The 18,278-nt window shown below is 36.7% G+C and overlaps 1 protein-coding gene across 8 annotated transcripts in view; it reads right to left on the bottom strand.

Annotated features, from left to right (window-relative positions):
- Positions 1–18,278, bottom strand: part of MRTFB (myocardin related transcription factor B) — an 85,392-nt gene that overhangs the window by 13,311 nt on the left and 53,803 nt on the right. For 6 of the 8 annotated variants that reach the window (XR_008821779.1, XM_056338375.1, XM_056338383.1 and 3 more), the window contains 8 exons: positions 17,015–17,070; positions 16,389–16,464; positions 15,272–15,433; positions 14,545–14,729; positions 7,307–7,447; positions 5,564–5,811; positions 3,788–3,941; positions 587–1,609 (listed from right to left, as the gene is read on the bottom strand). Coding sequence is in view for 7 of the 8 variants with exons in the window: in XM_056338375.1 (XP_056194350.1) it covers positions 587–1,609; positions 3,788–3,941; positions 5,564–5,811; positions 7,307–7,447; positions 14,545–14,729; positions 15,272–15,433; positions 16,389–16,464; positions 17,015–17,070 (2,045 nt within the window). In the remaining variant the exon portion in view is untranslated. The remainder of the gene's footprint in view (positions 1–586; positions 1,610–3,787; positions 3,942–5,563; positions 5,812–7,306; positions 7,448–14,544; positions 14,730–15,271; positions 15,434–16,388; positions 16,465–17,014; positions 17,071–18,278) is intronic. The other 2 variants (XM_056338377.1, XM_056338379.1) reach the window with 1 other exon arrangement.

Here is an 18,278-nt window from a genome sequence, read left to right as displayed (position 1 = left end):
ATGCTTAATCCTACCTTAGACCAACAGGTTATCGATCAGATTACTCTTACACCTCTGCATTTATAACCTGTCTTGGTTTATTATTCACTGTGATACAACCTATAACCAGCCTAGAAATAATATTTGTGTAACCATGGTTTCTTTTATAACTCACTGGAGTTCTACAACTAGCATTCACATTTGTAAATATAATGAGCCATCACCACACAAGTTCAAACACACATTCTGCAAACAGTTGTACCTCAAAATAAAGTACTGGGTTTGTAGCTCTCTCTTACAATTTGGAATTAACAAAACAGTGGTATATGCTGATATAAATCAAACTCAACTATGTAGGAGGCAGTACATGGTAAGACAATTACTCTCCAGGAAAGAATACCTAGGAACGAAAGTCACAAAGAAAGCAAGTACTAGAAGTTGTTACAAAGAGACTGGTTCTTACATTTTTCTACTCTTTTTCCTACAGCAGAAACAGTGTAAGCCTGATTTTTAAGTTAATGTTACAAGCAGCACATTTACCTGTTTATACTAAAACATGCAAATAGTGCCATGCAGTTTCCATGATGAAAAATAAAAGCACCCTTACCTGCAACTTAATATTTCCAACTGGCAGCTGTACTGCAGTGGTAGAATTTGGTCCCTGGATAGATAATGGAAGGAGCAGCTGTGCAGTTCCTTGGGTAGTTAATAAAGCTTGAGGTTGGGCAACAACTGCCGTTTGTGGCTGCCTCTGTGGATGAACATAAAATTGAGAAATGGCATTTTGAGGTTCAGCTTTGGCCACAGGTATCTCCTGCTTGATAACAACTGCCTTTTTGGCAACTGGATTCTGGCCACTAGTATATACCGATTGTCCTAAGGAATGACTAGCTACAGGTACAGATTGACTTGCACTAGAGCAGTCGGTAAGAGCTTTTTCATCTTTGATAGCAGCACTGAATTGTGTCTGTTCCAAAGCAGCTGAATTACTAGAAGTCTGAGACTGTTGCTGTTGCCGTTTTTCAACCTCAAGTTGCATTTTCAGTACTTCCACAAGTTTTTGCTCTTGTTCCAGCTTCCTTTTGAGCTCTTCAATCTGCTTTTCTTTTTCTTGAAGCTTGCGATCCTTCTCTGCTACATCAAACTCCATGGTTGAGATGTTTCCACTACTGCGATTCTGATTATCATCACTCATATTTGCTCTTAGTGGTGAAGTAGTTAAGAACTGGGATGGTGACATCATTGTCATCATTTCTGTGAAAGTATCTGCCATACTAGTATCATCTGTGCTTAGACTAGATTGTTCTGAAGGAGAGGGAGATATAGGCAAAGGAGAGCTAATGTTTTCAGTGTTTACTACTTTGCAGCCAGGTCCAGTAGACGTTTTTTCTGGAGGAAAGCTGGATACTGTATTAGCCACTGGTTTATTTAGTGTTGCAACAGGAAATGCCACAGTCGCTTCCCCAGTGTTACCTGTGGCCCCAGCAGAAGTGGTTACTGTAACTGAGCTACTAGTAGCAACCCCATTGTTATTAAGATCTTGATAGGTTTTCAGACGCTCAATAAGATCTGTTTTTGTTCCAGACACTGGTAATCCCCTCAATTTCAACTCCATTTTAAGCTCTGCAACCTACAATAAAATAAAGCACAATAGTAAAAAAATATTTAAAACCGTATTTATATACATTCTACCTTATTAAATCTTAATAATAGATATTTCTGCCATATTCACTGGTTATTAGGCCTCTGAGTTCTGACAGCATGCACGATCCATGACCACTGACCTGCTACTTACTTTCACTATTTTAAGTGGCCAAAATCTTAGTAGTGTTCGGTTGTTGTACAATGAATAGTAACAAAGTTATGATAATTTTTCATAAATATGCAAAATGGGAAAATGAACATACAGCTCCAGTTCTGGGCTGAAAACTTCTGAAGCAAACATGTAGACAATGGCAGCCGTGCAGATAAAAACACTGAATGCTAGCACGCTGAACTCCTTTGTTACACCACCAAGACAGACAGATGTATTTCTGAGAATTTTTTTCGGATCATTTGGGTGATTCAATAGACCTGTCAAACACAAAAGGCTCACTGTCCAATTAGCAACTGAACAGTTACAGCTAGGTGCCATCTGGGTTTCTTTTACAAACATAAAAAGTGTAAGCAGTTAAAATTAACCACATTTCTTATAGTAAAACGTCTCAATTTTCCAGTAAGATTACGAAGTGGAGTGCAAAAGTGTTAGGTGTAAATTAATTCTGTGCTTTAAAATATCAATTAAAAAAGGACAGTCACAATGAATGGCTTCTTTTTATGATATACATACACCACATCGATCTGTAGAGTGTTTGGACCATACTTACGTTAGAGCTACCTCTATACAAATAGAATAGCGACCTCAGTAATGTTTCAGTAGATTGCCAGTCTAGAATTTTAAATTATAGGTCTTCATGATTTGGAAGTGATGAAAAGTCACAGCAATCCATTTAACATTTCTAAGAACTACAGCAATTTTATGTTAAGCAGCTGCCTACCTAACAACGATTATCAGCTGTTTCCCCCAGTCTGGTATCCTCTACACTTGCTTGAGAGTACGCTCCAGTTTTTCTGTTTTTCGACAATGCATTTCTGAATTCTTTATCAGAACTGATTTAGATGATTCAGTGTTAAAACCACCACCACCAGGTCTGCAAGCCTAGCTTATGTTATTGTTACCACATTAGCAGGAATACCGATACATTATGCAAAAATGGATAAGTGAACAGCTTTAATCACTGCAAAGCACAAATTCAGATAATAAATGAAATATATTAAAAAGTTAATAGTTAGTAACTTAAATGTTTGAAAAGCTTACTTCAGACGCTGTTGTTTGAGTCGAATTTTATAGACTTGTTTCATATTAAAAGACTGGCTTTAACTGGCAACACCACATTCCTGTTTTGAGAATCTGATCTTCCGAAATCTCTTTTTTTATCCCTTCAAGTCTAAAAAAAAAAAATCAGTGCCATCCTTCCGAAACCCGGCGCTGGCTAAAGGAAGGGCGAGGGGATCCAACTGCCCACGAGAGGGCGGCTGCACACTCCTGTACTCGCCCCCTGAACACCCCCGGGCTGCTCAGAGGAACGCTCCTTATGTCCCTCATGGTATTAATTCCTGTTACGGTATTTCTGAAGTAAGAAAATCCTATGTAATACCTTCATGTTACAGTTTAAAAACAGAGTTTACGTGGTTATTGATAAGAAGCTTTTATAAAATTCAGTGTTCATTTTCAGATGATGCATTGAATTCTGGAAAGACCCTTTATTTTCTGTTTTATTAGTGTTATGTCTGTGTTGTATTTATAGCAGTAAGCTCTCTGAATATGTTATTATTAGGGCATCTTTTAATTTATACTGCTTAACTAAACCTCTTCACTGATAGATTAAACTTGTCATGAGGAACTTACTGTTGCAGTGTTTAAACCAGCCTGGGCTAAAACTTCACATGAAGTGCACCTCAACAGTTTACCCCAAGTATCAAATTAGGTACCTATAACAATCTGTCTGAAATTATTCTTCCTCTTCTAATTCTTTGGGAAATAAATGTCATTTCTAGAGCACAGGCATGTGAGGAGGCTAAATCAAAACAAGTATTCAAGCCCAGAAGACTTGTGTATGAAAACTTTGCCAACATTATGCCAAGCAGGTAAGAGGAAAGTACAGTTTTCATTGGTAAATAATATCTGAGCTTATTCTTGACAGTAAAAATTTGCAAGTTATGATCTATAGTGATGCACAGGAATGGACAAATCCCTCTCATTTTTTACCTTCAAGTCATCCAAGCTTGAAGGTAGAGGTCCTGGTTTCCGGTTAGGAATATTACTATTCTGTCTCGGTGAGCTGGCAGCTGATGTCGGTGTACTGTTGTTCAAAGTATTCAGTGGCGTATTCCCATTGTTACTCTGTTTGTCATTCAGTGGCCTTCAAGTGATAGGAAAAAGGGGGACAAAAATGTCAATGCTAAATATATTATGTTTTCAGTCAAGAGGCTGTGATTCTGAATCTAGTGTCTATCAAGTTAATGAACAAACTAACTTATTTTACAAATACATATTCAACGTAAGACATTTAACCATTAAGTATTTTTAGTAAAACAGAACAGAGGAAAACATAACAGATTCGTATGTTGACATTTTATTTTCTCTTCAGTTAAGTGTACTAATTTATGCTTCATAATTTTCATTACTGTCATGGTATCCCTGAAGAATACTATGGACTGCAGAATCGGTTTGTACAAATTAATCATCAGCTAGGGCAACTAGTTAGTTTTTTGTTTGTCATCAATAAAAAACCCCACGATATTGAACTCTTATGTTTCAACCCTACAGACATATCCAATGTTCATATATCATAGGGACCGACGTGAAGGCAGTTTACTATGAAGATGATGCATTGTTACCGGCTGTACTCATAAGACGACTCTCATAAAAGGATCTCAAAATAATTGTAAAAAAATTAAAAATGCCATCATTTACACTAGGGACCATAAGTCAGCTCTTTTATTTTGTTCAACTGATTTATGAAGAAATGTTTCTGAAATGTCAGTAAATGGAACATAAGAAGTGTGGGTAAGCAGGCAGAAACATCGCTATCCAAATGTTAGGATACATGGTAATTATAAATATAACCACAGATGGTACCTTTAACTTTTCTAGCCTCACTTGCTGAGGAAAAATAACTCAGTGAAAACTAATTTTTTTTAAAAAAAAAAAAAAAAAACAGATGAAAGTTACGTGAATTTAGGGTTGTGTGGCTGTGGCATGTTACACTATAAGCACTTCTAGGAAAAGATTGGTCTTAAGACAGTAAGAATGAAACTCTGTAGATAGTCAGCTTCTCATGCTGCTATAGAGTGCTGGCAATTCTTCAAAGATTTATTTTTCTGGCTGCTTCTACCTATAGTCAGAAAGTATACTTCTCTCTGTTAAAAGTGCTAAAGATCAACACTGATCAAGAACTCATATAAGCGTTAGAGATGAGGGTATAAACATTATACAAATGCTACCTAATTTAAAAAAACTGTTTCTTCTTATTTTTAAACTGCAAAAATGTGGTCTGTGAAACTGATGTAAAAAGACAATAAAAACACAACAGTAGTACCTGCCTTTGTAAAAGCCATCACCTGTAAGCTTCTCTTCTGCTCTGCCTACCTATGTCCTATTTGAGTGAAAATGGAGTCAAAATTTCCTTGCTTTTGTATAAACGCTTTTGAGTTTCAAATATGCATCTGGGTTGGAAAAAATGCATGTGACAAGTAGGAAGTTCTGTTTCCACATCAATAATAAAAATAACTAGGACCACTTAAAGACTTATCAGACTTCAGGAGTATTTTAACAAGAGAACCACCTCATCACCTCGTTAAATGAGGCAAATAATACACCCACAGTGATGCACATGGCCATTTAAGTTTTCTTGGGTTCCAGTTGTCTCTTAACATTTGTAAAATATGTTTACTTCTAAAGCTAATTAGAATATTTATATACTAATTCTGTAACTGATGTATGTATCTTTTCTTTAAAGGACACAAACAATGCTTCACATACTTCAGCGGTGCTGGCAGAATTGTCTGGTAGTTGTAGTGTTGTTGCTGTTGGCTCAGGATCTGCAGCTGCAAAAACAGTTGCTGCTGTTGCAGTAGCCGAGCATAGTTGGAGTCCATCTGTGGCTCATTTTTCTCACCTTTCTGATCAGGTGGAATATATTGATGATACTTCAATTTTTTCACCCTTGGCTTAGGTTCTTTACATTTCTTGCTCCGATGCTTATCGTTTGGATTCTTTGGGTGGCTTTGCTGTTTACGGATGGAAAACATTGAAACAACTATAACCAACGTCTCATTTACAAGCAGTTATGCAAGGTAGAAAGACAAAGCATACAGGAGTGTATTGACTGCAGAGTTGCTGAACACAATTATCCCTGCAAACCTGCCCAAAGGAATTGCTTACCATCCTTGAAAAGTTAATGTACTCCAGCTGGCTTCTACTTTGCACAAGAAAGGGTCATCAATTCAGTTTGTGAATGTTTTCTTAATGGATGGTGCAAATGAAGTTAAGGGATTCTGCTGGGTATGAGCTGTCACTGCAAAGATGCATTCTTCTTAAACAGGTAAGTTCAAAAACACTTAGAAATTTGTACAGGTAAAAGCTCGTACTTAAAAGTCTGTCTGTAAACACCTGCAGGTCACAAGTACTTACAGGTCTAGATAAAATCAGGGACAGGCATTCCTATAAATTACAGGATTACTCTTCTGAAACTTTCAGCAGTATCCTTATTAGTGATACCTGCTCGTGTGTTAGAACTCTTCCTTTACAAGCTCTTTGAAATTATTTTCAGTGAAAAGTCAAAGGCAGTTACCTAGTCATACAGAAGGTACCAAAGCAGAAGTCCTGTGTTGATCCATGCACATTTATTACACAGATAGCCTGGTTTTGGGGGATATTGGAATTTGTCATTAATGTCCTGCATTAAGTAAGCTGGTGCGAGTCCAGTGATTTCACTGGATACAGCCAAATTTCTACCAGAAATTGACTATTAGAGGCCATCCTTGTAAATTTAACCAAAAACTAATTTCCTGTAGTTGGGCAGAAATCTACATATCATTACACAGCTGAAGACCTTTGGCGGTGTTGTTGAAATACAGACATCTTCCAACACAACCCTCTCTCTAATTGTATTTTAAAAACTTTTTCAAACTGCTGGCTAGGTCAGTGCAGATGAGAGAACTGAGTATGTTATTCTGGTATTCCATTACAAGGATACAGTAGCATCTCTCACACCTTGTGTTCTACTTATACAATAAAGAAACTAAGAAAACAGTTGCAGAAAAGGAGCAATGCTGTTTCCCAGTTTGGTTATAGGTAGACTATGAATGCGATTGCCTCTGTTCCTATTAAATTATTCTCCATACAAAATTAGATTAGAAAAGATAATTATTCCTTTCACCAATAGAAAGTAAAAGCTTAGTATTGCAAAAATCTGTTACCCTTATTTCTTAAAAACTTCCATAGCAATGCAATGCATAATTCTGCTTGAAAACTTCTGTCAACTGTACCGTAAGGACCTCTCGAAATAATGACCCAGTCCCTGCAAGTGTTAATCGTTGATTTTAACATACAGAAGCTTTCAGTCAACAACCTAGTACATTTTCCTGAAGACTAACAGAAGTTGTTGTTAGTTTTAGGCGCTATAACGTTACTTGTGGGTTTTTTCATTAAATATAACATTGGAAAAGGACACAGATTAAGAACATAGTCCTGTTATTAGACACTGTTATTACAGATACCTACCTTTACTAACGTTGGCCCAGGCTTTGCTGCAGAAACAGTATTTGTGGTCAGGGTGGTTGTAGCAGTAGAACGTGTAACATGCTGTTCAATTGTAGAGGGAGTTTTGAGAAATTCAGGAACTGGAGAGGTTAAAGGTGGATACTAGTATTAAAAAAAAATATAAGGAAAAAGAGAAACATTAAAAACATCCACCATCCGAATAACTGAAAAAATGTGAAAAAGTTAAGACAATTCACCGTCACGTCAAATTCACAAAATGTACATGTCTACAAGTTTTCCATCAAGGCACATTTTGGCACACTTCAAATACAGCGAATAAGATAAACTGGTTTCTTATCTTGACTCCTTAGTTTGTATTTTAACTACTGCATGTAAATGTATCCAAAAGCTGGTTTTACTAAGAAAGGATTTACTTCTAGTTTCACCAAAGTGAAACAGTAATTGATTTTAATATCAATTTTTGTAGCGTATCATAATAAAGATTTTTCCAACACTAACTTATTTCTTATTATTGTTCTTTTTTCTGCAGGTAAAAGCAATGATAACCAAAAAGTACTTGTAACGACATAAAAAGAAAAGCTCTCTGAAAGGGCTTTGTTTTCCTAACTCTTCCATTGTTGCTTTAATTTGCAGAATTCTTTCCTCCTTTTAACATACATGAAAGCAAAAAAAGAAATGTCATGAAAGCAATTTTTTTTCCCTGTCTTTCTTACAAAATCATAAAAAAAGAGCTGGAAGGGCCTTCAGAAGTAACCTCACTGATTCAAGTCAGGAACATTTTACTTTAACATGTATTTGTCTCTGGTTGGTAGCCTGGAATCAGATTAACTGACTGATTGATGCCAGTTCTTAACTTTGCAATTGCAAAATACTTGTAGAACTAACAGCTGTCATTAAAGTACTTTTGCTCCTGGCATAAGAATACAAAAGAAATCTTCTCTTCAAGGTAGTCAGTCAGAATTACAGGAAAAGATTGCATCAAATACATTTATTTTCTTGTTAGTGTTAACAAGTTTCATGTATGAAGGCTTCCTGAACCAAATAATCACGGATTTGAATGTATATGCGTCCAAATAAAGAAAAAATGTTCAAACAAAATTGTATTAATTCTAAGTAAAAGGAGACATAAGGGTTAGAAAATAATTAAAGGCAGAATGGAATGCATCATTAGCAGAGATAATACCGTTTGTTATTACTCTGCTTGAAGCAGCATTAAAATCTGACTCTAGACACACTGTACATATACTGAGGCGGCCTACTGAAATAACAGAAAACGCTGCTTTATTACTATAGAATTGAGGCCTTCAGTATTTTCTGCCTCTGAAGTCAGAATCTTGTGTACACATAGATAAGGAGAATTTTATCACACAAACTACTACTGCCAGAAAAGCCTCTTCCACGAAGGTCGAACATCAACCTAGGAAAATGAACTTTGCGTCTCAGGATGATCATGGAGCGGCAGAGCAGATGCCTTTGAAGAGACAGCTTCCTACAGTATTTTTGTGGCAACCACACCTCTGACTGTGCCAGCAAGTATGTTTCTTCTGTATTTGACCACTAGCACAATTATTACCATGTAGTACAATCCAGTACCCTGAACTTTACTGAGTTTGTTCCCCTGCTGTTACAAACACCATGTGTATAATTTCTTCTGTAAACTTACTAAATTCCATATACGCTCAGGACTTCTTTTGTTATTATTCTTATCCTGGCACCACTATGCCTACCAGAAGATTCCCAAAAGTCTTCATACATAATAACCAAACTTCACTGGGCTTAACTTTGCCATAGCGATTTTTTCTGTGCCAAAATTGTTTTCTGATTTAAAACCGATTTCCTTCTGTACTAAATATCCCTCTGATGGGATATAGACTCTGCACAGCAACAGATCTCAGCCCTCATTTTTCTAGCCGCAGAAATGAATTTTTATTCTTTTCTCATAAAAGAGATTTTTCATTCTCTGATCATCCTTTCCTGTTTGTGTTACAGTTTTCATTAGTCTTTCCTTGGATATAAGTAACTGGAAATGTATAGAATATTCCATATGGGGTCTCACTGGATCCTCACAGTGGCATTAACGTTTCTACTGGCATCATCTCTTCTAACATACTTGCAGTTGAACTGAGGAAGCACACAGTAGCTCAGCCACTTCACTGCTGCTGCTGACCACTGTACCCCACCTGTCTTCCTCCTCAGTTCTCTCTTGAGTCTGTCCCCAGGTTTCCACACCTCCTTCATGGGAAGGAGAGGTGTTTTTTTCTAAGAACTATTCCATTCTATTGGAATTCAATTTTTCTCCTAAAAGCCAAATCAACCAGTTCTTTCTGCATAACAACAGTCCAACTGTACTGAATGCCTTCCCACTTCTGTTATGTGACCCATTCTTACGAAAAGAGGACGTCCCCAAGTCAACTCCTGCAGAGCACTGGTACCAACTTCCTTTCAACCCAATACTTCTCTTTCTGTCTTATCTCTGCTAATCTCCATCTTCGCCACTTTTGTTAGTGTTTAATATCATACAGTATTAAATCCAGACAGATGAGATCACCTCCATTAGTTAAGAAAGCAACCAGACCACCTAGTACAACATTCCTTTATAAAAAGCCCATCCATTTCCCTTATATTCCTATCAGTAATGCTGATATTCAGAATACATTATGAACTCCTGCCTTCTACTTAAGTCAGATGGGTACTTCTCCCCAGTTCATTTCTTCCTGTGCTCTACTATTCTTCCTTGAGATTGGATCACAAAGGACTTAAATCAGTTTGCTAAAAACACTTGCTACACAACTTGCAACTTGATGTCCTGGTTCTTTTGTATTGCTGGGATGGCAATTATCAAGCTGCCAGTCTGCACGCACCAAGCTCCCTGACTTTTGCTTACAATTAAATTATAATTATTTTCCCTTCTATCCCTGCATTTCTTTTATACATTTTGCTGTGTTCTCAGCTGTCAGTTGCCAACAGGCAGCTATAGCTAGCTCACTGTAACTTACCTAAACTGTATAGTGGTTTCGATCCTTCTGCAGCGCAGCCATCCAGAGGCAAAGCTCCTGATGCTGCTTTTGTAAATTGCAGGATTTAGTATGCCATGCCTAGTCACTGAAACATTGTGCACATGCCTGTCTTGGGGTTGTGTCAGTTTATGGTGGCAGGCTAAAGATATAAATGCCTCTATTTTTATATCCAACTTTCAAAGTGTTTGCTCTGGAAAGCATCCGCTATCTACACAGTATCTGTTACTTGCCGGACTTGCATAAGAATTGGCAGAGGACTTCAGAGGGACTTACTCTTTAAAAAAGGGTTCTGGATGCTGTATTCCAAGCGTGCTGCACTCCTGTTGCTATCAAGTTTAAAAAGCTTATTCTGGTTATACCAGTAACATTTTAAAAAGCTCTTAGTTTGTCTCTGAATCAGTGTACCATGTACAGTATTACCGTAAAGCACAGGCAAACTCTAGTGATCTCTTGATTTTTGCTGGGTTTTATATTTTCTTTTCCTGAAGCCCCATCTAAAAAACATTTTAAATGTTTGATACTTCAGCTTACTCATTACTTATTCTTTCACCCTTCACCATTCTAATCCTTTTTGAACCCAAACAGATAACGTGACTTCAAACATACTATTTAGCAACCCTTTACAGGCTATGAAAGCACCTCTGTAATGACAGCACAACAAAACTCTTCAAAATGGGAAGGAGTTAGTAACTTAAAAAAAAACAACAACAAAACAAAAAACCAAACCCAAACAAACAAAAAAAAAAGTCCAGACCCAAACAAAACCCCACAACCCCACCTCTGTAATTCCTACTGTTTGAAAATCATGGTGTTAAATATTCTCCTCTTGCCACAGAGTAAACTGCTTTTTCCTTCCATTAGTTGTTACCCTAAACTACAAAGGATTAATAGCTACATTAAATACAAAACTTTTTACAGACTTCCCAATTTTACCCACAAGTATGAGATGAAGCAATGAACTGTGCTATCATTTACTTGATACATTTTTAAATTCAAAAAATAAATTAACAGGTTACTACTCCTTAACTTGATTACTTTGTAAAATAATGTAAACATTATTTCCTTTGAACAGATACTCTATTTCAAGTTACCAATAATATGATTTCTGCACCTTTTCTTCTAACTGCAAACAAGCATCTAGCAGGTCAACAAGCTGCAGTGAATATATTAGGAAAGCAGTCATTATATTCTGTCTCATCAAGCAAAATACTTCAGCTGTTTTGAAGATAGCTGTTTAATGTCTTCAGAACTGTGACCACCACAATTTGATCTGTTCAGAGTAGTGTGCCTAATCCTTAACAGATGCAAATACATCAGGTTAAAGCAAGTTTTACGTCATCAGTCAATGCGAGCTGGAAGTTCTCAAAGTTATGTTACACCCTCTGAGGCCTGGAAACGTGTGGAGGAGGAACCCTCGAAAAGAACTCTGGCTGCACTCTGCTATTTTCAAAACATCCTTTGTATTTTATGTTGTAATAAAACCTAAAATTTGCCAAAGGAAATTAAAAGAACAAAGGAGCAATTTCTCAGACACATCTCCTGTAGAGACATGCTGTGCTGTTATTCCTTATTTCAAAAGGAATGACAAGGTAAACATCTGGTTTATTCTGCAGAAGAGCAACTTTGCATTTTAGATCTGTGCACAGAAGTGGCTATAATACATTATGAAATCCATAAGCAAAGGATTGAAGTTCTATCCGAAGTGCTTTTTCAATCAAGTGCTCTGTTACTGTGTTGCTGCAATCACCCATCTGTCTTATGCTTCCTACTTGAAAAGCTTTTGGCATGTATTGCTTTGAGTATTTTTATTTACCTCTCCATTAGGAACCTAACTCTTTACTTGGGTATCTGATTTCATGTGGTTTGCTTTCAATTTATGCAACAAAAATTACATTCCCTCGACATGAAACCTAATTCACATCTCAAATCTGTATGTTAGGGAACAGTGAAAAAATCCAGATGTGCCGTGCATTGTGTCCAGCATTGTTTTGGATTTGCTACGAATCCTCTGAGAGTTTGAATATATAAATAAATGCATTTTCTAAAAGAAAGCTTAATAAAAAGACAAGCATGAAAATAATTTGAACTGCAAAGTTAAGCATCGTTTCCTCCTTTGTGTAGTAGAGAAAGTGATGAAGGAAAACTCTTAAGAAGTCCTCCTGAAAAAGATCTGTTATAGATTACAGTTGATCAACATGAACCTCAAGAATATTACACATTTGTAGTAGTACCATTCACACGTTGGCCACATTTTGATACACTCTTAAATTCTTTTAAAATAAAGAGTTTTAACATTTGCATTATACAGGCCAGAACATCTTGTTCTTACCAGGTACAGACTTGCATGAAATGAAGTAAGATGAAGTCCTAAAGCTTTTGAATTTCCATCAAATTCAGACTTTCTCCTCAAATTAATACAAAACATTTCAGCTAATCAAACAAAAATGACACCATTACTCACATTTCTGTGTTTGCGTACAAATGTGTGGTATATCAGTACCAAGTACGCAAAGCTGAGTGCACTATCCTTTAACAGATTATTGGTAAGTCATTTCATATATATAATACTGTGACGAAACCCCAAGTCTTTCCACTAAATAATTTACCGAAGTGATGCATTTTACCATTCTATCCATGTTTACAATCTGAAACATAAATTACTTTTCCGTGACAATACAGCTGCTTTCATTTATGCACAACAGGAAGTGGGCTTACTGGCAGAAACAGTAGTTCAGGCTCAAGGAGTTTTTTTCTAGCACACACAATGGCTCAGCAGACGTGTAAATTGGATTCAGCAACAAATTCAGCATTGATAGAAGGCAAAACTTTTGTTACTCTTCATTTCAACACATGAACAAAAACTAATGGTTCCTCTAGGCAAGTATAACTCAGAATATAAGCACAATCTGTCATTTACTCAGCTCTGTCAGTCTCAAATGAACAAGCTGTTAATGAGTGGGGATGAGTACTGTTAAATCTGGCTAGTTTGGAGTTTGCTGACTGTTCAAGCTAGTTGCCATCAGACAACATGTGATGACTTTGCTTGGCTTTCCTGCCACTGGAGCCTTAATGTGGGGCTCTTTCTGTGTGCAGAGTTGTTCCATGAAAGCTGCAGAAATCTAGTTAAAAGCAAAACCTTCTCCTTTTAACTGGGCTTAAGTTAGTGAGTTTAAAATTAATAGCTGAGGCATGACAGAAAACATCATAAACAATCTATTTAAGCTAAACATAGTAACCTTTAAATAAATGCATATATATCATTAATGAATAAACTCGCTGAGTAACTCAAAGATAAAGACCTGTGAAGCAAGTGCCGCACAAGATATCTGGAAGCATCCAGATAACTGTATGATTATGCATATAATCCTGGGTTTTCAGTAGCTAATAAAAGATAAACTAATTTCTAGTACATGATGTTTGTTTCATTACTGTTTTTGTAAATTTTTTACATCAGCACTTTTATAATGTGTTTAAAGATAGGGTAGGCAATGTTACTGCCCATTTTAAATCACAAAATGAAACTACTGTAAGAAGAGCTCTCTTGCAAAACTCATTTCAGTCAAGTGTTTTCATTCAAATCCACTGTTCTTTAAATACATATTCAAGTGCTCTATTATAAAGACAACATTTTGTCTGCCACTGCAGATTTAGTGACTTTCTTTGTAAGGAACTCAAGAAAATACTAAAAACTATAAATCAACATTAAAGTTATTTTATATTCTTAAACAGCAAATTTCTTAGGCAGTATTTAAAACTACAGGAGAGAACGTTTAAATTATGTGGGAAACCTTATTTTTTTTACGGACTTTTCCAGGGATAATGGACTGACGTCAACTGTTGTTGTTTCAGCTAAGTCTAATTCTCAATGAGTTCAAGACCTTGCCCAGAATGAAGACAGACATTAAGTAATCAATAACAGCTGGAGTAAACCACGGATATGACCTTTCAAACAACTTTGGGAAAGCTGTAGATCTTCTATGGGCCATAACGAATTTCAGTGATTTTATGGCTTTATTGCAACTACAGTCTATGGAAATTTTATTACTGCCAACAGCTAAGCCAAGGTTCTAGCCCGTACACTCCCAAACAGAAAATAGAGTTTCAGATGCTCCTTTGCAACAGCGAATGTATTCATTCCGTGGGAAACTATGCCCCATTTCTACAGCGTCAGACCTAAAAAACATACTGTGAAGATTTTGTTTCAACATTTGAAAACTGTACCTGTGCTGATGTAGCAGCATTTGGTGTTACTGGTGATGGTGAGTCACTTGGTTTTGGCTCACCCGGGGAAGCTGCTGAACCCTGGGATTCTTGGCTGGCTGGCTGATCTGGTGATAAAGCATCACTGCTGTCTTCATCAAATGAATAATCATCCAAAGCTTGGGGATAATTCTCTTGTCCAACTGCTAGAAGGTTTACAAAGAAACAAGCAAAACAATTTTTTTTTCAGTGACGCAAATTTAGACATTGGTGGCAGAATTAGCTAATTACTGGAAAATGATCAGGTTTCCGCAGCCTAAACATATGGTAGATAAGTATTTATTGTGGTTTTATTATAATGACAGCCATATTAAATCATATTCAAGGAACTGATAAAACTAGGAGCATAGCATAAGTTATTAAAGTAAGAGATTAAGAGGTACCGTCAACGTGCACACAGACACAAACATATGACAGGCTGAGGAATGGCCACATGTTTAAATTATTCCTAAGAAACAAGTCTTTTCAAAGAGAGTACTGAAGTATATAATTCCAACTTAGTTTTGAATAACAATAGGATAACTTCAATTAAATGATGACAGAATTTAGGACTTCAGAAGCTGAAATAATAAGTACCAATAAAGTTTGAGTATGTTTTATTTTAGAGAACTCTAACCTCAAGAGTTAAATTATTGTTTTCCAAAGTGTCATACAGATTACAGATAGAAGGTGTGGGACTTCTACTTGCCTATAATAGCTTCTTTAACACTGGAGTCTACAGGAAGAATATTTTTTTCTACTAGTTCCATAGGGCCAGGCCTCTGAGCAATCTTCTCATTCAGGTCATCTGCCAAACGAGCTCTCTTCAGTTTCATCTGAGTGGCTTGTAGTGAAGGCTCTGCAAAGGTCTCTGAAAAGATAAAATTATTTAAATATTCTGTTCCATCTTTTCTCCAATTTCATGACAAACAACATTGTCTTGTTTTTGCAATAACTATCCCACTTCTACCTAAAGCAGGCAAGTGTTTTCTGAAAATTCTCAAATTAATAAGCAAAAATAAGATGAGTAGATGTTGTTCATCTCCGTGTTTTTCTATAAATATAACCACTTTTTTAACAGCAGTGATACTTTTGGTAAACATTTGTATAATGTCCAACAATAAAGCAGGGAATACAAAACAAGTGCTAATTATAATCTGAAGACAGCATTTGCTGCTCTAATGGTTTACCAGTGTGAGCTGTGGTAAAGGTTTAATTAATCCAATGATTTTTGAGTCTCTCTTGGCAAACATCTTAAAAAATCTGCCTTTACAGATAGCTTCTAGCACAAATGTGAATCTTCAAAATTGTATTTCAATGAAAAGCTGGAGACAGTCTGTCAATACGAATGTGATCTATTAACACGTAAGCTCCTATCTGGGTTTAGTATCCAAATGCATGTTTTGAAAACTAATGGCTATTAAATTGACTTGGATGATGGTTATTTGGCAATGTCTGTATTTGGTTAGATTATGGTGAAATGCAGTAATGCAGCCCCATTCGCAATGACTAGTGTTTCAAACAACAAGGCAGAGTAAAACTCAGGTTTATTAAAGACTGATTGTGATGCTGCATGGCAGGGGAAGTACAATGCTGTCAGGTATGCAAATAAATACACAGTTGAGAATACTTTCACTGCCATAGGTGTATCTATTATTACACATATTCAGAATACAGATTACAACAGACACTGCAGAAGTAGAGAAATAGAGCATGTAAACCTTTAGAAATAATTCATATCAAAGCCAACTGAGTTAGAAAACTGAGTGCATAACAGAAGTTCCTTCTAACAGTAGCTCAAAAGGTACATACAGCTGGGTACATACCTTCGAGGATGTGCATCCTGACCAGCTCAGACCGGTCCGGCCTGCTGCGAATCTTGTGCTTCAAAAAATTTTCAGTCTTTAAAGAAATAAGGAAATAGCATTAACTACCGTTTACTAGCAAAATCAAAGTAGTTTGATAAATCATTGATGTCCAAGCAACAAGTATTTGCAGTTGCATTCAGATGGGTGGACACTGCTGTTAGAACACGAGCACCAGAGGGGTTTGGTTTTCCATCAGTTAAGCAGCGCTAATGAATTTCTATCTCCCCCAAACAAGTTGGGAATGTTTCTGGATTTGATCCCATACCACCACACAAAATCAAAATAGTACAGATTCTATAGAAATATAGAATACTGCACAAGCATAATTTACCCAAGTATCCGATCTTTAACTGGAGGTAGCTGTGTATTACGTTACATCTGTAAGCTTATCCCCCCACCTTCATCTGTGAAGAATTAATAAAGGTCCTCACAGATTTGTCACCAACATTTTATTTTAACGGATTCTTCCAAGATAAAAGCACATGTTATTACTGTAATGGTGATGATTTTTTCATGTTTAGTATCACATACAACCAACTATCCATTTTCAGATGTTCATAAGAAGTTGACACAAAGTGGTTTACCCTGGCTCGCTCCAGACTCTTTATCTGCTCATGGAATGCAGCTGGACTTTTCAAAGCTGTGAAGGGAGAGTAAGAGTTAAATTGACAGGAAGTGATTTCCAAAAGAAATACCCTAATCAGAATGTGTGTATGGGTGTTTAACACCATCTCAAAGTTGTGGTTGCATCTGACCTGGCTTACATTTGACTCATGCTAGTTGTATTCACTTACATTTAACAGAGATGAGCAACACTCCTATGCAGAATACTGGAATATTTGATTTTAACAGATACAACCATGTAACAATTAACTTTTTCACTACATACACTGGGGTCTATTTACCAAAACTGTTCCGCAGTGGAAATTTTATGAGGTAAGGTTCAGAATCCCAAAATACTGTTTCATTTATTCCATTGTATTTACTATCTGTCTACACCTCATACTTGCTTTTGCTAGAGAGAACCGGATCATTCCCTAAGAACTATCTGTGCTCATTTTTTTTAAAAAAAATTGTGGAACCCTCAAATGTTCAGATTTGAAAGCAGAATGGTGGTTAGCGGCTAAATAGCCAAGAAGAGTAAAACACACCATTCAGCTAGAAATAATATGAACTGTAGAGTCTTCATCTCAATTGAATTGTTGAAAGGAAGTGAAATGGCTGCAGGCATAATCCATCTTATTTGCCACACTTCTGGCACACTTTTGGCAGAGATGAGGTACTGCAAAACAAAATCTTTAACGCTTTTTGACAGTTTACAGGTTTTTTTCCAGGTTTCACTCAAAAAGAAATGGATCATTCTGTTCCTGAAGATAATCAACACGACAGAGCTGGAAAGGTGAAGATGCTTTAGCAAAGCAATGTGAAGCCTGCTGCATGCTCAGACACCTTCAAGAAGAGACGAGCTGTAAGATACTGTGCTTTCAAGCTAGAACGCACCAGTGCACACTGAGCTATTGACAGTAACGTGACATAATTTCGATATGTTTTCAATGGGTGGGCTTTTTGTTTGTTTTAAGAAAAGCCTTCTTCAGCTTTTCACAGTTGAATCTTTTGACAACATGGAACTGTATCCTGAGTCCAGTATCACCCCATACTGTCCACTTAGGGAATCCTGATGTGTTCTATGCACCCCTCATTCTGAGACCAGGCGGATCTCCAAAACAAGCCAGAAGATGCTGTACAAACAATTAGCATAGTCATTGGAGGAACACCAATACATCTCTAACGAAAGAATTAACTGCATTTTAATTCTAGGCCACTACATATCCATATTCAGGAGGACAC

Source organism: Falco biarmicus, chromosome 4 (assembly GCF_023638135.1).
Source record: "Falco biarmicus isolate bFalBia1 chromosome 4, bFalBia1.pri, whole genome shotgun sequence".
NCBI lineage: Eukaryota > Metazoa > Chordata > Aves > Falconiformes > Falconidae > Falco > Falco biarmicus.
The sequence above is the reverse complement of the archived record's forward strand: the minus strand, read 5'-3'. Positions and strand labels throughout refer to the sequence as shown.